Source organism: Triticum urartu, chromosome 6A (assembly GCF_056163025.1).
Source record: "Triticum urartu cultivar PI428250 chromosome 6A, HENAU_Tu73, whole genome shotgun sequence".
Taxonomy (NCBI): Eukaryota; Viridiplantae; Streptophyta; class Magnoliopsida; order Poales; family Poaceae; genus Triticum; species Triticum urartu.
Genome location: NC_141878.1, coordinates 559,349,248 through 559,371,514, shown reverse-complemented (window position 1 = coordinate 559,371,514; position 22,267 = coordinate 559,349,248). Strand labels below are relative to the sequence as shown.

At 42.4% G+C, this 22,267-nt stretch overlaps 4 protein-coding genes across 4 annotated transcripts; all 4 read right to left on the bottom strand.

The window, feature by feature from the left end:
- Window positions 1-424: 424 nt before the first annotated feature.
- On the bottom strand, window positions 425-4,179 carry LOC125515001 (sugar transporter ERD6-like 16). The gene is made up of 17 exons (XM_048680409.2): window positions 3,854-4,179; window positions 3,709-3,771; window positions 3,478-3,567; window positions 3,258-3,317; window positions 3,103-3,168; window positions 2,939-3,004; window positions 2,767-2,842; window positions 2,599-2,663; window positions 2,418-2,510; window positions 2,166-2,331; window positions 2,035-2,081; window positions 1,892-1,954; window positions 1,760-1,819; window positions 1,628-1,681; window positions 1,481-1,540; window positions 1,247-1,361; window positions 425-1,157 (listed from the first exon to the last, which is right to left on the bottom strand). Exons 1-17 carry the CDS (start codon window positions 3,998-4,000, stop codon window positions 1,036-1,038), a joined length of 1,413 nt encoding a protein of 470 aa, XP_048536366.2. The 5' UTR covers window positions 4,001-4,179; the 3' UTR covers window positions 425-1,035.
- A 1,504-nt stretch (window positions 4,180-5,683) lies between these two features.
- On the bottom strand, window positions 5,684-6,814 carry LOC125512733 (senescence-specific cysteine protease SAG39). Its single transcript, XM_048677824.2, has 2 exons — window positions 6,367-6,814; window positions 5,684-6,270 (listed from the first exon to the last, which is right to left on the bottom strand). The coding sequence occupies exons 1-2, from the start codon at window positions 6,797-6,799 to the stop codon at window positions 5,684-5,686; spliced, it is 1,020 nt and encodes a 339-aa protein (XP_048533781.2). The 5' UTR covers window positions 6,800-6,814.
- A 3,868-nt stretch (window positions 6,815-10,682) lies between these two features.
- Window positions 10,683-11,840, bottom strand: LOC125512732 (senescence-specific cysteine protease SAG39-like). The gene is made up of 2 exons (XM_048677823.2): window positions 11,366-11,840; window positions 10,683-11,269 (listed from the first exon to the last, which is right to left on the bottom strand). Exons 1-2 carry the CDS (start codon window positions 11,796-11,798, stop codon window positions 10,683-10,685), a joined length of 1,020 nt encoding a protein of 339 aa, XP_048533780.2. The 5' UTR covers window positions 11,799-11,840.
- A 6,729-nt stretch (window positions 11,841-18,569) lies between these two features.
- LOC125512731 (senescence-specific cysteine protease SAG39-like) lies at window positions 18,570-19,730 on the bottom strand. Its single transcript, XM_087527216.1, has 2 exons — window positions 19,253-19,730; window positions 18,570-19,156 (listed from the first exon to the last, which is right to left on the bottom strand). The coding sequence occupies exons 1-2, from the start codon at window positions 19,683-19,685 to the stop codon at window positions 18,570-18,572; spliced, it is 1,020 nt and encodes a 339-aa protein (XP_087383342.1). The 5' UTR covers window positions 19,686-19,730.
- Window positions 19,731-22,267: the final 2,537 nt, after the last annotated feature.

Sequence of the window (22,267 nt, the reverse complement as noted above, 5' to 3'; positions counted from 1 at the left end):
TCCTTCAGCACTACTATACCATCACCGTTAATCAATCGAATCTGTTCCCGTTCGTTTTGCACGTGAGGTGAGCCTAGAGCCGCTGTTCTGTAGGTTTATTACCTTGGATGGGATAGCGCAGCTTCGATTTCGCCATGAATTGTGGTCTATGAAGATGTGCAAAATACTTCAGCTTCATCTGATTCAAATTATATGAACATAAAATCTGAGGTTCGTTGTGTTGTTGATAGTCTACTTAGATTATTGAGATAACTTTCCAAGAATCTTCTGATGCTTGTGGTTTGAAGATGAAACCATTTAGCTTGAGAGTCATATCTCTTTTACAAGAGGTTGGTAGCCGCAGGACTAATACCTGATGCAGTGAACGAGATCCCAACAAATGAAAATGTTGGTCACTCGCCAAGTCAATCAAAAACACGCACAATGGGCCATTAAATGGACAACATGATACATGCACTTAACATCACGATAACCACCTGGAGGCTGCCAAAGGCAGACATGCTCAAGAGGAATAAAGACCAAAAGATTTTACAACCCCAGAGAAAAACTGCGCAGCAAGGCACTATGTAACATGCCTGACTGCAAGTCTTGCTCTCAGCTGATTACATCAGCAGATGAAAATTCACTCTCTTTTTGTTTGACTATATATCATACTCCCTCCGTCCAAAAATAAGTGTCTCAACTTTGTACAAACTTTAGTACGAAGTTGTACTAGAGTTGAAACACTTATTTTGGGACAGAGGGAGTACTATTTTGGCAGATCTAATAGAAGAGGAGGCAGTTGCAAATCCTCTAGAAGGATACACCAACATCGAAATCTTCTGCACGTTTTAGCTATCCTGATACCCATCTTCATTACAGATTCGATACACACTGTATACAATTGTGTGGGCAAAGAAAAATGTGTCATCTAACTTCCTCGAAACCACACATGTGCTGCAGTTTATCAAAGGCTGAATATCTTCCAATGTCTTGCCTTTTGTCTCATGGCACGATCTTCACAGTGAACACAACAGCCGTGTTTCTCCAAGCCACTCATGTGCTGCAGTTTATGGAAGCCTGAATCTCTTCCAAGGTCTTGCCTTTAGTCTCCGGCACGATCTTCACAATGAAGAGAATAGCCACGGCGCAAACGAAGGCGAAGAAGAAGAATGTTCCTACAAGATTTGCTGCATATCAGACAAACGTCCCTGGATGATTCAAGCAACACCATAGTCCATAGGGGGCTGACGTATATTTGGCTGACCTGAAGCACTCCAGCTCATGAGGAAGTTGAAGGCGAAGGAAACTGCTAATGAAGCCAACCAGTTCACCAGAGTCACGAAGCTTCCGCCGATTCCTTTCATGTTAATGGGGAATATCTGCGTCCAATCCAATCGACCATGTCAATAACATCTCATTTCTAAGTAAGTTCATATGGTGTTGTAAGAAATCTCGAGCGACGAAGAAATTTGATTGTTTTGAAGTGTGAACTCTAAACCTCTGACATTATGACCCAAGGAACGGAACCCATCCCTAGTGAATAGCTTGCAATGTAGACCTGTTTCAGTTATACAAAACGATTTAGCGTGGAAAAAAGTTCAGATACGCATCAGGTCACTTGCAAACAAAGGCTTTTCAGGTGTACCAATATGCTGGTGAGCGTGATGACTGGGACTTGCTTCGGGAATATCCCGTGAATCTACATGCAGCAGAGATTCCACTTGATGAAGTTTTGATACAAAAGGAATTAAAGGACATAAAAGAGCATGAAAGTTACCTTAAGGTAGAATGATACTGCTGACATAAGAGTCCCGACGAGGAGTCCAGATGTCGAAATCTGCAGAAAATAAAATAAAATGAAAGGTCAGAATTAGTGTTCATGTTGGCCAAGTTTTATCTCTGAGCTTACTAATAATAGTGGCTTTCTCCCACTCCGGTCCATCAGTAGAGCTCCAAGTGTTGTCAGCGGTAACTGTTATAATGAAGATTACACAAATTCAAAAAGTTACTGAGGAATTTGATGAAAATTGATGTACGTGTTATTAGCTTCACTTGGATACAGGCCATCAAGATTGTTCCTAGGTTTCCTGAATCGAACCCTGCAGGTAACTCAACATAACTTAACTTTCAGAACTTAACTGACAAAAATCAATTATCTCCAAGTCCGAGATCTGCCAGCTTACCAGCTGAGACAAATGTTTCACTGGCGTAGAACAGGATCCCGTTTATCCCTGCAAACTGCTGGAAAACCATTAGACCGGCGCCGATAATGACAGGACGGATGTATGGCCTGCTGAAGAGATCCTGAATTCCAGGCTTTGGAAGATTGTCAATAGTTTCGACGAAGTCCTGCATGTAGAGCAATTCCATTTCCATGACGACGCCGCATATTTTTTCTGAATCGATAAAACTATACACAGCTAGCGGCGCCAAACCTTGATTTCTGCAGCTTCAAGGGACACATCCGCGTCTCTGCCACGGAGGCGCTGGAGTGCTATTCCAAACTCCTTTTGCTGGCCAACCTTTACCTGTGGTGAACATTTGATGCTGAATTGGTAAGTGTGACAACTAGATGCTACAACAAGCAGGATGTCATTCAGTCAGTAAATTATTTACCAGCCATCGAGGAGATTCAGGAATGAAGAAGAGACCAGCTATGAGAAATATGCATGGAGCAAGTCCTGTGTATACATGCCATGCCAGAGGGGGAGGTCATCAGATCAGAGTACATGAGGATGGTCAACACAAAAACTACAATGTGGAATTGTAAGAGATTGTATGTACCAGCCATGGCCAGCATGCGCCAGGACACGACTGTGCCGACGATATACGTCACGGATAATCCAGTGCCTATCATCAACTGCATGCAGTTCAGGCAGAAATTTCAGAGTTGTTCCCAAAAGGCCAGCAAGGCTATAGTGTGTTCATATTTTGTTTCAAGGAGGAAAAGAGTTACTGGATTCAGAGCTGTAAGCCCCCCACGAAGAGCCTTCGGAGCAATTTCTGCAATGAAAACCGGCACCTGTTGGGTTGCAAGGGCTAGTGTTAGTGTTAAGTTGAAATTGTCTGAAAGATCCGGCTGTTTGCTGAACAGTGTGATTAAATGATGATCGTACGTACCACATACGAAAACACTCCGACGCCGAGTCCGGTGCAAAATCTCCCAAAATCAAGTGAAGAAGCACTCTGAAAGTTAGCACAAACAAAAGTTCAGAGGCACATCAGCAGCTATGTACTCTTGCACGGTGGTGTGATGGTACAAGAAGGGAAAAGACCTGTGCAGAGAAGATAGCCAGCCATCCGACGATGGAAACGAGAGCAGAGGCCCTCATCGCCTGCTCCCAGCACACAAACAATTTGGGTCATGAAATAGATGATCATTCTGGCGGGCATATTATACACTACTACCTCCGTCTCATATTATAAGACTTTTTTGACACTACACTAGTGTAAGAAAATATCTTACATTATGGGACAGAGTAGTACTAAACATACCCCTTTTCGTCCAGCAACATCTGCAATCTGCCCGCTCGCGACCGCTCCGATCATGGCCCCGATTGTTATTACCGACCCGAAAACAGAGTACTGCAGATTATTACACGGATGAGAAACTGGGAATAACAACAGTACTATGAGAAATGCCACGGCCATCGATTTGAGTTGAATAGTTGGCCCGGAGCCATGTCCGTGAGGCATTGGTGGCACATGAGGCACGGACGGACGTACCTCGGAGAGGGTCAGCTGGAGGTCCCGGCTGATCCCGGCCTCAGCTGGTGCGGAGTAACCAATCTGCAGCAGCGCCAATCACATACAGAAATTGTTTCTCAAGCAAAAGGCTCCAGATGACGCTCAACTATGATAGTAGACTCACCGCGACGCCGAAGGCGAAAGAGCCGAGCACGGCGACGCCGGTGCTGGCCATGACCATCCCCAGCGACGACCCGTCGCCACCCCTCGCCGGCGGCGGGCCAAGGAGGTGCTCGCTCGCCTCCGCCGCCGCATCACCACCCCTTGTCATCGCTACAAGAAGCTACTTAAGTGCAAAGCAAAACCACCACTGCCAGTGCGTGCTCAGCTACAAGATGGGCGGATACATATAATCTCTGCCATGTTGGTAAGAGCATGTCATTTTGTTGGTATCATTGAATGGAATGCCGTAACATGGGGCACAATCTGCCGTGATATTTAACAAGTGCTCCTGCAGGACAACTGATATTGGGCCATTAGTCACCAACGGACAGCTCATTCACGCGAGATAAGAAAGTTAAATTGGCAAGAACAAGCATGTGGATACTTGCTTTGGAAAAGGCACTGTCGTTGCTCATGTGGCCATGCATTTTCTAGTTGTTCACTGTCCTCTTCCGGAGATCCCATCGAGTCCAAATTAGCTGTTCATCTGCCTTATTTTAGTACTAAAAAAACAGATTGTGATATGATTTTGCCGGATATGCATGCTCAGGGAGATCCGAGAAAACAAACATAACCAAAGCCACTAAGTAGATCCTTAATCGCTTGTGGACACGCTAGTGATCAATGACAGAGCCAGATCCAATCCCACACGATCCTTGCCCCACGTGTTTCCTTGAGTGTTGGCTTCTACATCTCCCTCTTGGACCATTAAGATATTGTTTGCACTTAAGAGTGTTCCTAGCGGGCCGCTCACACAGACAACAAAGAACCCATCAGGATTCACCGAACACTGAACTCTGATCTCTAAATAAAGAACACCTATCACTGAAAGTATGAAAATATATAACTTTAAATGATAGCACAGTCGATACGTGTACCGCTGCCCTCAGTAAAAGTTAACTTCCAGGGATGTTCAATGCACGTGCAATTTCCGTTGTGATTCACTACAGGTGTGGAGGCAAAAATAAACAACAACATGAGAAAAAAAGGAGCAAATCAAAGGAAGGAAGAATCATGTGATAGAAGGGACTGCTCACACAAATCATTCTTTCAGTTGGGACCAAATCATCTTTTCCTTATTATGTGGTGAAGTTGTTTTATAGATTAGAAAGTGCAAAACAAAACAATAGTCACATCCATATATGTGGACCATCTCTTCCATATGGGAAGGAGTTGTTAGCCTGCCTGTTCATTACTAGTAGAAAGCTAGCTTATTGTTTCTTCATTTATGTGCTCTACCATATTGAGGTATGGACCCCCATGATGCTAATCGTATTATTTTAATTACTAATCATAATTAAGGTCCATTTTCTAATTGTGGATTATCCAGAGTAAAATTATGGTTGGTGTTGTAGTTGGGGAGAGGAGGTTGTTGTCGAGCGTTGAAGGACCAGGACGACGGGAATTGGTGGAGGGAAAAGGCCACCCTAATTCACTTCCTCGAGATATAAAAAACATTTTGTTCCATTCTCAGGCTGCAACATTTATTTGCAAATCAACTTCACCATTTTCATATTTTTTATTGTTCTAAGATTATCGTGAAAATAAAACTACTCAAAGAGTTCATTCTACAAATATGAAGGAAGAAGAGACAACACAGTTCACTTACAAAACACAACTAGTGCCAAATCTCCAAATGATAGAGCTAACACAACTTCTTCATCAATCTTAACATATGTGCCATAATTTACATTGTATTCACGAAATATAAAGTACAAACTTTACTTTAGATACACACACAAACTATACGTATTTAAAGTAGACACATGATATGTTGCATATGAAGCTCATTCTATGCAGTGGGGTAAGAAGGCTCCATCGCAAGGCCACACATGCCTTTCTTGTCAGGAATGTCCTTCTCCATTCTTAAATATCCGTTCTCGCCCCATGTTGTTCCCCATGAATTCTTCAGCAACCAATACTTTGTGCCATCGCTGGTCTTGCCATAACCAATAGCTGCAATACCATGGTCCAGGTCTGTGCCACATGAGCCTGTCATCACTCCACCTTTGTAAAATTGGAAGGTCATATCTCCTCCATCTACAGCCACCGAGACGGGTTGGCTTGCGACGGCTTGCATGAGAGCTCCCTCGTTGTTGGCCGGAACATCCTCATAGCTTTTGATGGTTGCGGCACCGTTGGTTCCACTCTTGCACTTGTCATCTGCCGCGGTATATGGGTAATTGGACTCGGTTGTGAGACCGCCATTCTTGATTATGAACTTGAAGGCATCATCCATAAGCCCACCTTCGCAACCTTGATCTTCACCATGGACATCACAATCCACTAGTTCTTGCTCAGACAACGAGATAAGCTTGCCGGTTTTCAGCTTAACGACGCCCTCTGTAGCAGCGACAGCAGAAAAAGCCCAACAACAACCTACAAATGTTTACGTTTGTGCAGATACTATAAGAGGACATTCTCATTAAAAATTCAAACATATATGCAATATATTATTACCCTAAACATACTTACCACATTGGCCCTGATCCTTGATGGGGGTGACTGCTCCTTTAGTTCTCCAGTCTACAGTTGCCGGAAGTGCATCGAAACTTACATTCTCATACCTAAATCCGGTAGGCATCCTTTCCATGCTCGGTTTGTACCCCTTGTTAGCCTTCCTCGCCTTGAACTCCTCGTTCGTTAGGTCGGCGAACTGATTGACGCCCAAATAGAACTTGAGGTTCTTGGCATTAAACGACTCGATGAACCCGACATTGGCCTTGAACACCTCGAATCGTTGCGCCTTCTCAGCATCGTCCTTGTACACACGACCGTACTGCACCATCCAGCTCTCGTGCCTTGCCACCATCGATAAGTCATCGCTGAGCTCACGAGCTGCTAGGACCGAACTGCAGAAGCAGACGCATCCGGCGATGCCAAGGATCAAAGCTTTTGGGATGGCCATGTTATGTTTGATGAATTGCTTGCTACTACTAGTGTGTAGTGTGTGCTCTGGTTTGGTTTTGTGAATGGTACTGGGTGTCTTATATAGTTGCATGGATGTATGTATTTGAATATGGGGGATTGAGATGGTCTCCAACGTAGCGGTGAAGTACATCTGGTAGGCGGATAGTATAAATAACTATGTGTGCATATGGTGTACGCTTTCCTTAGCATATGAGAATAATAAACATGTTGTGCCAGAACTTTGGATGTTAGTACAAGAAAAATCAAGTAACCATGATTACGACATATTTTGATACTTCATACATACTTAGTTCAATGTGATTGCATGGTGATGCTGACAGGCTTTTCTATCGATCCTATTCCTATGGAGCTCCGTAAACGTGTTGGCATGAGTACCCAGGAACCAAAAATACATATAATTTTTTTACACCCTAAATTTTAAGCGTAACACCAAGTCTTAGCTTATGTTGATTTACAAAACTATGAGTGCATGCAAAAAACATTGATAAAAATTCTTGTAGCCTACCGATGAAAAGTGATTAAATGTGACCGCTTGCAGAGACGAGTGGAAACGGCAAGTTGATTAAGACAACTTAACCTGTCAGATCATCAAATGTTAAGAGAACTATGATTAGTTAATTAACTAATGATAAGTAATTTACTCTTGAGTTCAAACATGGAGAGTACGTCAAGTCCATGAATTAATATTAATACCGTCGGATATACTTGCCAGCATTGTAGATGGTTTTTTACTCTCACAACTTGGTAGATCATATCTCACTACCATCACATATTTCTGGCGGCCATGGTTAGCGGGAGGCCCCCTGCTTAATGAGAGTTGCAGGTGTCTGGGTAGTCCAGCGTTGCAACTCAAGGATGAGTGATGGTATGTAACACTGCACATGGCACACACACTCTGCAAAGCGCCAAGTGTTACACGCAACCAACGTGTCCAACACTTATCCCCTCATCCCTTCAGACTTGTAGGCCTAGGAACATTTGGTACACAAGAATGAATAAAGGACCCACACGGACATGTGGGACATGGCAAGAGAAACGACAACATGCAGCCTGAGAGCCAAAGCGAACACACACACACACATGTAGATGAGACCGACGTGGGAGAAACGAGCGATGGCCAACTGACAAGAAGGGACAACCTCACGAAACAATCCGGGAGCTCAGAACGCCCCATTTCTAGCAAACATAGTCATTAAATATATAATTACAAAAGCAAAAAATAAAATTTGTTTGTTAAATAATGAAATATGACCTTTTCCTCAAAGATTGAATTGGTTTATAATTTGAAACTAGGTTTTAAGAAATATGCTTTAAATCATAATGTGCGATGTCAATAAATGGGAGGAAGCGTGAACTGAACTTGTCGATAGCGAAAGTGTCGCAAGATAGAAGACCTAGGTACGTTGAAAGATTCATGTGGTATGTTTTGAGATTTTTGGTTCTCTTTGATGAAAAGGTTAGTCATTACCATCTGTAAAAGGAGAAAATTACTACCTCCGTCCGGGTTTACTAGTCGCCATCGTAATTTGGGCCAAAATTTGACAACAAAGATCCTTAATCACTTGTGGTCACGCTAGTGATCAATAAGAAAGAGCTAGATCCATTCATCCCCCACGATCCTTGCCCCACGTGTTTCCTTGAGTGTTGGATTCTACATCTCCTTCTTGGACCTTTAGGAGATTGTTTGCACTCAGACTGTCCCTAACGGGACGCTTGCAAACCCATTACCATCTCACGCAGACAACAAAGAACCCACCAGGATTCACTGAACACTGAACTCCGATCTCTAAAGGATGTTGTGGAACTGAAGAAATAACACCTTTCATTGAAACTCTTGCAATGATAACACGGTTGATACGTGTACCGCTGTCATCAATAAACTTTAAGTTCAAGGGACGTTCAATGGACATGCAATTTTCGTTGTGATTCACTACAGTTCAGGAGGCAAAAATAGAAAACACCATGAGAAAAAAAATAAAGAAATCAAAGGAAGGAAGGAAGAATCATGTGAGAGAAGGGACTACTTACACAAAAATTGATGCCCAAAATTACCAGATGGTTGTGCATGATGTCACTTACATTGAGGTAGTCCACAGACATAGCCCCCAAGGCACGAATCCAGTATGCACTCATTCATTATGCCAGTTTGGCTAACAAAAAAGGATCATGATGCTGATCCTTTTTTCCACAATATTCATGTCCATCATCGGAAAAAAACTGCTGCGGCGATCAGGCAAAAGAACATGAAAACAGAGATACAGAGCGAGTAAGTAAAATAATCGCTGAACATATGCTTTATCAGAATTTTCTTGCCTAGCCTAAGAGAGCAAGGAAAGAATAAAACATAGTGCAAACTAAATAAGAGTACTAAATAATTAAGAGAGACTAACGATGAAGATGAAGACAGTAGAAAAGACACTTAGGACTGAACGACCGTACTGCCAGGAAAACTAATGAACTATCATGGTTGTACAAGCTATGAATGAGAATGAGAAATATGACTAATAGACTGAAAAAGACAAAGTCAGCCAGAGAGAATGAAGGTGTGACCGAGGACTTAAGAAAGGCACAACGCTCAAAGAAGAATTGACTTCAGAAAAATAAGTAGCCCAATAACAAAGTAAAGACTCAGATCATAGAAGTGGTTCATAAAAAAAGACTAAGACCATAGAAGTAAGAAAGATAACTAATGAAAAATGGAATAACTACTTAAGAACTAATGAATGTTGATAAAATAGTTTATGCTTGAGAATCTGAAAAGGAACAATGGCAAGGCACAAAAGCACCGAAAATCTTATATGGTGAAGACTTGAGGATGAGGAAGGACATTCAATGAGTGAGAGACTAAACACACAATGAATATAAAAAAACTACAATGAAACTATAGAAAAACTAATGAAAAAGATGCATAACACTCATCAAAGTACTGACAAAACTGAAGAAAATGAAACCTACACTAAAACTAACTAAAAAAATTAAAGCTCACTAACCATCTCATCACTCTCTACATTTCATCTTCTCCGTCAGCACTATACTATCGTGGTTAATTAATCGAACCCATTCCGGCCATTTTTGTAGGTGAGGTGAGCCCTTTGATTGAAGTTACTTTCCGTAGAGGATTACCTTGGGACCAAATCATTTTTCCTTATTATGTGGCGCAGTTGTTCTATAGATTAGAAAGTGCAAAATGAAACAATAGTCACATCCATATATGTGGACCATCTCTTCCATATGGGAAGGAGTTGTTAGCCTGCCTGTTCATTTCTAGCAGAAAGTTAGCTTATTTTTTCTTCATTATTTTCTCTACCAAATTGAGGTATGGACCCCCACGATGCTAATCGTAATATTTTAATTACTAATCATAATTAAGGTCCACTTTCTAATTGTGGGTTATCCAGAGTAAAATTAAGGTTGGTGTTGCAATTGGGGAGAGGAGCTTGTTGCCGAACGTTGAGGGACCATGACGACGGGAATTGGTGGAGGGAAAAGTCCTTCCTATGTCACTTCCTCGAGATATAAAAAACATTTTGTTTCATTCTCGGGTTGCAACATTTATTTGCAAATCAACTCCACCATTTCACATTTTTTATGGTTCTAAGATTATCATGAAAATAAATACTACTCAAAGAGTTCATTCTACAAATACGAAGGAACAAGAGACAACACAGTTCACTTACAAAACACAACTGGTGCCAAATCTCCAAATGACATAGCTAACACAACTTCTTCATCAATCTTAACATATGTGGCATAATTTACATTGTATTCACGAAATATGAAGTACAAAGTATACTTTAGATACACACACAAACTATACGTATTTAAAGTAGACACATGATATGTTGCATATGACGCACATTCTATGCAGTGGGGTAAGAAGGCTCCATCGCAAGGCCACACATGCCTTTCTTGTCAGGAATGTCCTTCTCCATTCTTAAATATCCGTTCTCGCCCCATGTTGTTCCCCATGAATTCTTCAGCAACCAGTACTTTGTGCCATCGCTGGTCTTGCCATAACCAATAGCTGCAATACCATGGTCCAGGTCTGTGCCACATGAGCCTGTCATCACTCCACCTTTGTAAAATTGGAAGGTCATATCTCCTCCATCTACAGCCACCGAGACGGGTTGGCTTGCGACGGCTTGCATGAGAGCTCCCTCGTTGTTGGCTGGAACATCCTCATAGCTTTTGATGGTTGCGGCACCGTTGGTTCCACTCTTGCACTTGTCATCTGCCGCGGTATATGGGTAGTTGGACTCGGTTGTGAGACCTCCATTCTTGATTATGAACTTGAAGGCATTATCCATAAGCCCACCTTCGCAACCTTGATCTTCACCATGGACATCACAATCCACTAGTTCTTGCTCAGACAACGAGATAAGCTTGCCGGTTTTCAGCTTAACGACGCCCTCTGTAGCAGCGACAGCAGAAAAAGCCCAACAACAACCTACAAATATTTACGTTTTTCCAGATACTATAAGAGGACATTCTCATTAAAAATTCAAACATATATGCAATATATTATTATCCTAAACATACTTACCACATTGGCCCTGATCCTTGATGGGGGTGACTGCTCCTTTCGTTCTCCAGTCTACGGTTGCCGGAAGTGCGTCGAAACTTACATTCTCATACCTGAATCTGGTAGCCATCCTTTCCATGCTCGGTTTGTACCCCTTGTTAGCCTTCCTCGCCTTGAACTCCTTGTTCGTTAGGTCGGCAAACTGATTGACGCCCAAATAGAACTTGAGGTTCTTGGCATTAAACGACTCGATGAACCCGACATTGGCCTTGAACACCCCGAATCGTTGCACCTTCTCAGCATCGTCCTTGTACACACGACCGTACTGCACCATCCAGCTCTCGTGCCTTGCCACCATCGATAAGTCATCGCTGAGCTCACGAGCTGCTAGGACCGAACTGCAGAAGCAGACGCATCCGACGATGCCAAGGATCAAAGATTTTAGGATGGCCATGTTATGTTTGATGAAATTGCTTGCTACTACTAGTGTGTAGTGTGTGCTCTGGTTTGGTTTTGTGAATGGTACTGGGTGTCTTATATAGTTGCATGGATGTATGTATTTGAATATGGGGGATTGAGATGGTCTGAAACGTAGCGGTGAAGTACATCTGGTAGGCGGATAGTATAAATAAATATGTGTGCATATGGCGTACGCTTTCCTTAGCATATGAGAATAATAAACATGTTGTGCCAGAACTTTGGATGTTAGTACAAGAAAAATCAAGTAACCATGATTATGACATATTTTGATACTTCATACATACTTAGTTCAATGTGATTGCATGGTGATGCTGACACGCTTTTCTATCGATCCTATTCCTATGGAGCTCTGTAAACGTGTTGGCATGAGTACCCAGGAACCAAAAATACATATAATTTTTTTACACCCTAAATTTTAAGCGTAACACTAAGTCTTAGCTTATGTTGATTTACAAAACTATGAGTGCGTGCAAAAAACATTGATAAAAATTCTTGTAGCCTACGGATGAAAAGTGATTAAATGTGACCGCTTGCAGAGACGAGTGTACCACGGAAACGGCAAGTTGATTAAGACAACTTAACCTGTCAGATCATCAAATGTTAAGAGAACTATGATTAGTTAATTAACTAATGATTAGTAATTTAATCTTGAGTTCAAACGTGCATTGGTATCACTAGTATGTCAAGTCCATGAATTAATATTAATACCGTCGGATATACTTGCCAGCATTGTAGATGGTTTTTTACTCTCACAAGTTGATAGATCATATCTCACTACCATCACATATTTCTGGCGGCCATGGTTAGCGGGAGGTCCCCTGCTTAATGAGAGTTTCAGGTGGCTGGGTAGTCCAGCGTTGCAACTCAAGCATGAGTGATGGTATGTAACACTGCACATTGCACACACACTCTGCAAAGCGCCAAGTGTTACATGCAACCAACGTGTTCAACACTTATCCCCTCATCCCTTCAGACTTGTAGGCCTAGGAACATTTGGTACACAAGAATGAATAAAGGACGCACACGGACATGTGGGACATGGCAAGAGAAACGGCAACAGGCAGCCTGAGAGCCAAAGCGAACACACACACACACGCACGCACACACACACACACTATGCAGATGTGTAGCGACCCGACCCGAATGGATCAAGTGCTCTGTGCTCAGGTGTCATCCCTGGATCAGTAATGCTGACACCACACAGTACATCGAAGGATTTATAGCAGAGTGGCAATCACACACTTATTACATCGTTGTCTCAAAGAGAACTTATTACAATAAAAATGGCTTAAGGCCATCTAAAACGATAACAGCGGAAGACCCGGAAGATAAATGGGTCCATCAACTCCAACGGCATCACTGAGTATAGAACCACGACCTAAAACACCTTACTCGTCGTCTGAAAAGTCTGCAACATGAGAAGTTGCAGCCCGAAAACGGGTCAGCACATGGAATATGCTGGCAAAGTAACACATAGAGAGTAATGGAATGAAACAGCTATACTATATGCATATATGGCTGGTGGAAAGCTCTATGGTTACAGTTTTGCGTAAAGCCAGTTTTTCCCTACTGCAAAGGAATAAATTTATTTAACTATCATGGTAGTTGTTAAACATCGAGAATGGTTGACAGCATTCCGATCCCAATTAAGTGAACAATTAAAATCCAACAATATTAATTAGAAGTAACATGTTGAGATTCACATAATATTCAAGTACTAGATACTCAAGTTGTCCATAACCGGGGACACGGCTAATCATGATTAGTTTGTACACTCTGCAGAGGTTTGCGCACTTTTCCCCACAAGACTCGATCGCCTCCATTTGGTTTTTCGCACTACATGGTGTTTGAGAAGACGGATGACCGAGACACAGTCTTTCAGAAGCGCTAGCACCTTACATGTGGGGTAGACCGTACCATTTACAACCCCTACATCTGCTAGTCCACCCCGTAAGAGTTCGCACAACTTAGTCAACTATGCCAGAGCCCATAATGGCTTGTGGCTGCACACGGAAGTTTCTAGCATGAAAGATCTTATGATCCCTTTGAGCCTGGGTGGCGGTCCGAAAAAAAACAGGCAAGTCTTGATAGACATCAGGTGCCTCAATCCACCCAGATGTGTGTTTAAGTTGCCACCTTAGATAAACCATTAAAATTATCAACTCACATCTGTCATGGATATCACTCACCCAATCCACGTCTACTAGCATAGCATGGCATAATAAGCAAACGTAGAAGTAACTCCCAAAGGTTTCATAATAATAATACAGGTGATAGGTACTACCTCATCTACTTCCCATCCCACAATTTAGTTAGATCCTAATCATGCAATGTGAGAGGATTGATCTAATGCAATAAAACATGGGTTGTAGAAAAGGTATGATCAAAGTGTTACTTGCCTTGCTGATGATCCGCGAGTCCTAGGGTTTCGAAGTAACAGGCGGCGCAATCCGGGTGATCTATCGCAGACAAACAACAAGCACACAATAAGTACTCATCTAATGCACAGGTAAAACTCGAACAAGAGATCGAACCAGAAAGTTCAACTTAAGAACTCCGGTTGCAAAGAAATAACGAACCGAACAAAGAAACGGAAAACAAACGGCGGAAGAAAACAACTCGGTTCTAGCAAGTTGAAACTAGGTCAAATTTTACCGGGGCAAAAACTTGTTTAAGTTGATTAGACGGAACGGCGGTTTCGAAACGAAACTCCAGGCGCTTGAATCACCTGATTCCGATAAACGAACGAGAAGATAAACTAGAACGAAGATTGGATCTGAGATCGCGATCGCGGAATAAATCCGACGAGAAGAAAAAGAAGAACGGTTATACGAACGGACGTTCGTTAACCTAGAAGAATCCGGTGATCACGTTCGTTAGGACGAACGGTCCGGCGAACGGTCTAAAGGCAACTAAATCGGAAAAGAAAACGAATCCGATCTAGAGGTTCGGAGAAGAAAACCGAAACGAAAAACCGATCTAGAAAACGAATCAGAGGAGAAGAAAAGAATCGGAACAATTAGAAGAAAACGATCCGAGGAAAAGAGACGCGGGCAACCTCCGGCGAGGTCTCCGGTGAGAGGCTCCGGCGGCGTGGCGTAGGGCGGCGGCGGCGTGGGCAAGGTGCGGCGGCGGCGCTAGGGCACAAGGGCGGCGGCGCGGGTGTGGGGTGGCGCGGTGTAGGGCGCGGGGTGGGGTGCGGTGGAGGGCTTGGGGTTTGGTTTGATGATTTGGAGGGGGGGGGGTGTTGGGGTATTTATATTGGTGAGGGGAGGGGGTTTCTTGGGGTAGGGGACAAGAAATAGAGTAGGAATAGGAAAGAAAAAGAGGAAATGGAGTAGGACTAAAGTCCTACTAGGAATCAAAAAGGGGCGGCGGCGGCTCCTGCCTCTGGCGCCTGGCGCGCGTGATGGCCTGGCGCGGCCGGCTGCCTGCGCTGGGGAGGCGGTGGCTGGCCTGGGCCTTGGCCCGGCTGGCCTGCTGGATTTTTTTAAATGGTTCTGCGCGCAGAAAAACATAGAAAAGAAAATCTAAACGGGCTCCAAAATTTCTAAAGTAAATTTTCCCCGACTCCTAAAAATGAGCCGAACAAAATGAACTTTACTCCGGACCTAGAATGCAATTTTTGAAAACACGCATTTTTCCCTATCCAAATAAAAAGCAAACAAAACTCCGGCAACACCAAAATTTGATTTATTCATTAAATCTTCATTTTTCCTAAATTTGGGAAAGTCATATTATTCCCTCTCTTATATTTTTGATATTGGAAAAATAATTGAAGATGAAATAAATAAATCAAATGATCCTCTTTTCAAAATTTGAGAAAACTCAAATATGAAAATAACGAAATCTCCAACTCTCTCCGAAGGTCCTTGAGTTGCGTGAAATTTCTAGGATCAACCAAAATGCATGAAAATATGATATGCATGATGATCTAGTGTATAACATTCCAAATTGCAAATTTGGGATGTTACAAGATGAGACCGATGTTGGAGAAACGAGCGATGGCCAACTGACAGGAAGGGACAACCGCACGAAACAATCCGGGGGCTCGGAACACCCCATTTCTAGCAAACATAGTAATTACATATATAATTACAAAAGCAAAAAATAAAATTTGTTTGTTAAATAATGAAATACGACCTTTTCCTTAAAGATTGAATTGGTTTATAATTTGAAACTAGGTTTTAAGAAATATGCTTTAAATCATAAGCAATGTGTGAAGTAAATAAATGGGAGGAAGCATGAACTGAACTTGTCAGCAGCGAAAGCGTCGCAAGATAGAAGACCTAGGTACGTTGAAAGATTCATGTGGTATGTTTTGAGATTTTTGGTTCTCTTTGATGAAAAGGTTAGTCACTACCATCTATAAAAGGAGAAAATTACTACCTCCGTCCGGGTTTACTAGTCGCCATCGTATTTTGGGCCAAAATTTGACAACAAAGATCCTTAATGACTTGTGGTCACGCTAGTGATCAATAAGAAAGAGCTAGATCCATTCATCCCCCACGATCCTTGCCCCACGTGTTTCCTTGAGTGTTGGATTCTACATCTCCTTCTTGGACCTTTAGGGGATTGTTTGCACTCAGACTGTCCTTAACGGGACGCTTGCAAACCCATTACCATCTCACGCAGACAACAAAGAACCCACCAGGATTCACTGAACACTGAACTTTGATCTCTAAAGGATGTTGTGGAACTGAAGAAATAACACCTTTCATTGAAACTCTTACAATGATAACACGGTCGATACGTGTACCGCTGTCATCAATAAACTTTAAGTTCAAGGGATGTTCATTGGACATGCAATTTTCGTTGTGATTCACTACAGTTCAGGAGGCAAAAATAGAAAACACCATGAGAAGAAATAAAGAAATCAAAGGAAGGAAGGAAGAATCATGTGAGAGATGGGACTACTTACACAAAAATTGATGCCCAAAATTACGAGATGGTTGTGCATGATGTCACTTACATTGAGGTAGTCCACAAACATAGCCCCCAAGGCACGAATCCAGTATGCTCTCATTCATTCTGCCAGTTTGGCTAACGAAAAAGGATCATGCTGCTGATCCTTTTTTCCACAATATTCATGTCCATCATCGGAAAAAAACTGTTGCGGCGATCAAGCAAAAGAACATGAAAACAGAGATACAGAGCGAGTAAGTAAAATCGCTGAACATATGCTTTATCAGCATTTTCTTGCCTGCCCTAAGAGAGCAAGGAAAGAATAAAACATAGTGCAAAACTGAAGAAGAGTACTAAATAATTAAGAGAGACTAACGATGAAGATGAAGACAGTAGAAAAGACACTTAGGACTGAACGACCATACTGCCAGGAAAACTAATGAACTATCATGGTTATACAAGCTATGAATGAGAATGAGAAATATGACTAATAGACTGAAAAAGAGAAAGTCAGCCAGAGAGAATGAAGGTGTGACTGAGGACTTAAGAAAGGCACAACACTCAAAGAAGAATTGACTTCAAAAAAATAAGTAGCCCAATAACAAAGTAAAGACTCAGATCATAGAAGTGGTTCATAAAAAAAGACTAAGACCATAGAAGTAAGAAAGATAACTAATGAAAAATGAAATAACTACTTAAGAACTAATGAATGTTGATAAAATAGTTTATGCTTGAGAATCTGAAAAGGAACAATGGCAAGGCACAAAAGCACAGAAAATCTTATATGGTGAAGACTTGGGGATGAGGAACGACATTCACTGACTGAGAGACTAAACACACAATGAATATAAAAAAACTACAATGAAACTATAGAAAAACTAATGAAAAAGATGCATAACACTCATCAAAGTACTGGCAAAACTAAAGAAAATGAAACCTACACTAAAACTAACTAAAAATTAAAGGTCACTAACCATCTCATCGCTCTCTACATTTCATCTTCTCCGTCAGCACTATACTATCATGGTTAATTAATCGAACCCATTCCGTCCGTTTTTGTAGGTGAGGTGAGCTCTTTGATTGAAGTTGCTTTCCGTAGAGGATTACCTTGGGACCAAATCATTTTTTCCTTATTATGTGGTGAATTTGTTCTATAGATTAGAAAGTGCAAAACAAAACAATAGTCACATCCATATATGTGGACCATCTCTTCCATATGGGAAGGAGTTGTTAGCCTGCCTGTTCATTTCTAGCAGAAAGCTAGCTTATTTTTTCTCCATTATTTTCTCTACCAAATTGAGGTATGGACCCCCACTATGCTAATCGTATTATTTTAATTACTAATCATAATTAAGGTCCACTTTCTAATTGTGGATTATCCAGAGTAAAATTAAGGTTGGTGTTGCAATTGGGGAGAGGAGGTTGTTGTCGAACGTTGAGGGACCATGACGACGTGAATTGGTGGAGGGAAAAGTCCAACCTATGTCACTTCCTCGAGATATAAAAAACATTTTGTTTCATTCTCCGGCTGCAACATTTATTTGCAAATCAACTCCACCATTTCACATTTTTTTATGGATATAAGATTATCATGAAAATAAATACTACTCAAAGAGTTCATTCTACAAATACGAAGGAACAAGAGACAGCACAATTCACTTACAAAACACAACTGGTGCCAAATCTCCGAATGATATAGCTAACACAACTTCTTCATCAATCTTAACATATGTGCCAACATTATATTCACGAAATATGAAGTACAAGGTATACTTTAGATACACACACAAACTGTACGTATTTAAAGTAGACACATGATATGTTGCATATGACGCTCATTCTATGCAGTGGGGTAAGAAGGCTCCATCGCAAGGCCACACATGCCTTTCTTGTCGGGAATGTCCTTCTCCATTCTTAAATATCCATTCTCGCCCCATGTTGTTCCCCATGAATTCTTCAGCAACCAATACTTTTGGCCATCGTTTGTTTTGCCATAACCAATAGCCGCAATACCATGGTCCAGGTCTGTGCCACATGAGCCTGTCATCACTCCACCTTTGTAAAATTGGAAGGTCATATCTCCTCCATCTACAGCCACCGAGACGGGTTGGCTTGCGACGGCTTGCATGAGAGCTCCCTCGTTGTTGGCTGGAACATCCTCATAGCTTTTGATGGTTGCGGCACCATTGGTTCCACTCTTGCACTTGTCATCTGCCGCGGTATATGGGTAGTTGGACTCGGTTGTGAGACCGCCATTCTTGATTATGAACTTGAAGGCATCATCCATAAGCCCACCTTCGCAACCTTGATCTTCACCATGGACATCACAATCCACTAGTTCTTGCTCAGACAACGAGATAAGCTTGCCGGTTTTCAGCTTAACGACCCCCTCTGTAGCAGCGACAGCAGAAAAAGCCCAACAACAACCTACAAATGTTTATGTTTGTGCAGATACTATAAGAGGACATTCTCATTAAAAATTCAAACATATATGCAATATATTATTATCCTAATCATACTTACCACATTGGCCCTGATCCTTGATGGGGGTGACTGCTCCTTTCGTTCTCCAGTCTACAGTTGCCGGAAGTGCATCGAAACTTACATTCTCATACCTGAATCTGGTAGCCATCCTTTCCATGCTCGGTTTGTACCCCTTGTTAGCCTTCCCCGCCTTGAACTCCTCGTTCGTTAGGTCGGCGAACTGATTGACACCCAAATAGAACTTGAGGTTCTTGGCATTAAACGACTCGATGAACTCGACATTGGCCTTGAACACCCCGAATCGTTGCGCCTTATCAGCATCGTCCTTGTACACACGACCGTACTGCACCATCCAGCTCTCGTGCCTTGCCACCATCGATAAGTCATCGCTGAGCTCACGAGCTGCTAGGACCGAACTGCAGAAGCAGACGCATCCGACGATGCCAAGGATCAAAGCTTTTAGGATGGCCATGTTATGTTTGATGAAATTGCTTGCTACTACTAGTGTGTAGTGTGTGCTCTGGTTTGGTTTTGTGAATGGTACTGGGTGTCTTATATAGTTGCATGGATGTATGTATTTGAATATGGGGGATTGAGATGGTCTCCAACGTAGCGGTGAAGTACATCTGGTAGGCGGATAGTATAAAATAAATATGTGTGCATATGGCGTACGCTTTCCTTAGCATATGAGAATAATAGACATGTTATGACGGAACTTTGGATGTTAGTACAAGAAAATTCAAGTAACCATGATTACGACATATTTTGATACTTCATACGGACTTAGTTCAATGTGATTGCATGGTGATGCTGACAGGCTTTTCTATCGATCCTATTCCTATGGAGCTCTCTAAACGTGTTGGCATGAGTACCCATGAACCAAAAATACATATAGTTTTTTTACACCCTAAATTTTAAGCGTAACATTAAGTCTTAGCTTCTGTTGATTTACAAAACTATGAGCGCGTACAAAAAACATTGATAAAAATTCTTGTAGCATACCGTTGAAAAGTGATTAAATGTGACCGTTTGCAAAGATGATTGTACCACGGAAACGGCAAGTTGATTAAGACAACTTAACCTGTCAGATCATTAAATGTTAAGAGAACTATGATTAACTAATCAGCTAATGATAAGTAATTTAATCTTGAGTTCAAACATGCATTGGTATCCTTAGTACGTCAAGTCCATGAATTAATATTATTACCGCCGGATATACTTCCAAGCCACGTAGATGGTTTTTTACTCTCACAACTTTGTAGATCATATCTCACTACCCATCACATATTTCTAGCGGCCATGGTTTGCGGGGGTCCCCTGCTTAATGAGGGTTGGAGGTGGCTGGGTGGTCCAGCGTTGTAACTCAAGGATGAGTGATGGTATGTAACACTGCACATAGCACACACACTGTGCAAAGTGCCAAGTGTTACACGCAACCAACGTGTCCAACACTTATCCCATCATCCTTTCAGACTTGTAGGCCTAGGAATATTTGGTTCGCATGAAACAAATAACGGACGCATGCGAACATGTGGGGCATGGCAAGAGAAACGGCAACAGGCAGCCTGAGAGCCAAAGCGAACAAACAGACACACACATATGCAGATGAGACCGGCGTAGGAGAAACGATCAATGGCCAACTGCCAAGAAGGGACAACCGCACAAAACAATCCGGGGGGCTCACAACGCCCCATTTCTAGCAAACATAGTAATTAAAGATATAATTACAAAAGCAAAAAATAATTTTTTGTTAAATAATGAAATACGACCTTTGCCTCAAAGATTGAATTGGTTTATAATTCAAAACTAGGTTTTAAGAGATATGCTTTAAATGATAAGCAATGTGTTGGGGATATAACTACTGGGTATGAACTGCCCAGGAGGGGCCGGGTTATACCACTGGCGACTTATCAATGAAGATGGCGGGTCATAGCAAGCCCATTGACGGCCCAAGACCCAGAGGCGGCTTGAGGCCCAAAGGGATGAACCGCCATATGTATAACCTGTATTGTAAGGCAAGAATAGTTAGTTACCGAGCCGGACACGTTGTATATGAGTCGGCCGGGACTCTGTAAGCTGCCGGGTGTCAACCTATGTATATAAAGGGACGACCTGGCGGCGAGTTAGGGACAAGAAACAACAACTGAGAGCTAGGTCAAGCGTATTCGCTCCTTGGTAATCAGAACCCTAGCAACACAATCTCAAACTGGAGTAGGCCTTTACCTTCACCGCAAGGGGCCGAACCAATATAAACTCATGTGTCCTTTGTCTCGATTAACCCCTTTAAGCTAGCCTAGTTGCAATGGCTTCACGACTAAGTCCTTTTGCTAGGACATCTACCGTGTCAACTCCATGATAGTTGGCGCCCACCGTGGGGCCAGCGCATGGTGGTTTCGAGTTCTTGAAGGGCAGCTTCGAAGGAATCAAGGGATACACTGTGGGCTGGATGACCAAGAGTCATCGCGGCAAGCTCTACATCGACGACGCGGGCTGGGGCCCGAGGCCGGCTCAATCGAGTATGGGTAACGGGTCCCCTTTGGTGGAATCCACGTCTTCATCGGCAAGATCGGCAAACCGGGCCCTGAGCCGGATACCTGCACCGACATCATCGAGACGGCTCAGCGTGCACGACCCGCCCGGGTTCAACCCGCGATGAAACACGCCTTTTTTGGTTTCATCCATGGGGTAGAATTTGAGGAAGTATCTGTGTTTGGTGGTGAGACGGCCATCCACTCTGACAGTGAATCATCCACAGGCGAGACCAATTCAATGTAACAAGTGCAAGACGGCTGGCTTGTGGGCTGTTCCGATGGCGACAATATTTGTAACATCCCAAATTTTCAATTTGGAATGTTATACATTAGGTCATCACTGCATATCATATTTTATTTGCTTTTGGTCTGATCCAGAAATTCTACGCAACTCAAGGACCCACGGAGAGAGTTGGGGATTTCGTTATTTTCATATTTGGGTTTTGCTCAAATCTTGAAATAGGATCATTGATTTTATTTATTTTATCTTCAGTTATTTCTATAATAAAAGTATGAGAGAGGG

Coding starts and splice junctions, on each gene's coding strand:
- LOC125515001 (XM_048680409.2), bottom strand. CDS start 4,000: ATGACAAGGGGTGGTGATGCGGCGGCGGAGGCGAGCGAGCACCTCCTT. Junction 2,664..2,766: donor GCGCATGCTGGCCATGGCTG/GTACATACAATC, acceptor ATGTATACACAG/GACTTGCTCCATGCATATTT. Junction 1,541..1,627: donor TCACGCTCACCAGCATATTG/GTACACCTGAAA, acceptor TAACTGAAACAG/GTCTACATTGCAAGCTATTC.
- LOC125512733 (XM_048677824.2), bottom strand. CDS start 6,799: ATGGCCATCCCAAAAGCTTTGATCCTTGGCATCGCCGGATGCGTCTGC. Junction 6,271..6,366: donor CAAGGATCAGGGCCAATGTG/GTAAGTATGTTT, acceptor AAACATTTGTAG/GTTGTTGTTGGGCTTTTTCT.
- LOC125512732 (XM_048677823.2), bottom strand. CDS start 11,798: ATGGCCATCCTAAAATCTTTGATCCTTGGCATCGTCGGATGCGTCTGC. Junction 11,270..11,365: donor CAAGGATCAGGGCCAATGTG/GTAAGTATGTTT, acceptor AAATATTTGTAG/GTTGTTGTTGGGCTTTTTCT.
- LOC125512731 (XM_087527216.1), bottom strand. CDS start 19,685: ATGGCCATCCTAAAAGCTTTGATCCTTGGCATCGTCGGATGCGTCTGC. Junction 19,157..19,252: donor CAAGGATCAGGGCCAATGTG/GTAAGTATGATT, acceptor AAACATTTGTAG/GTTGTTGTTGGGCTTTTTCT.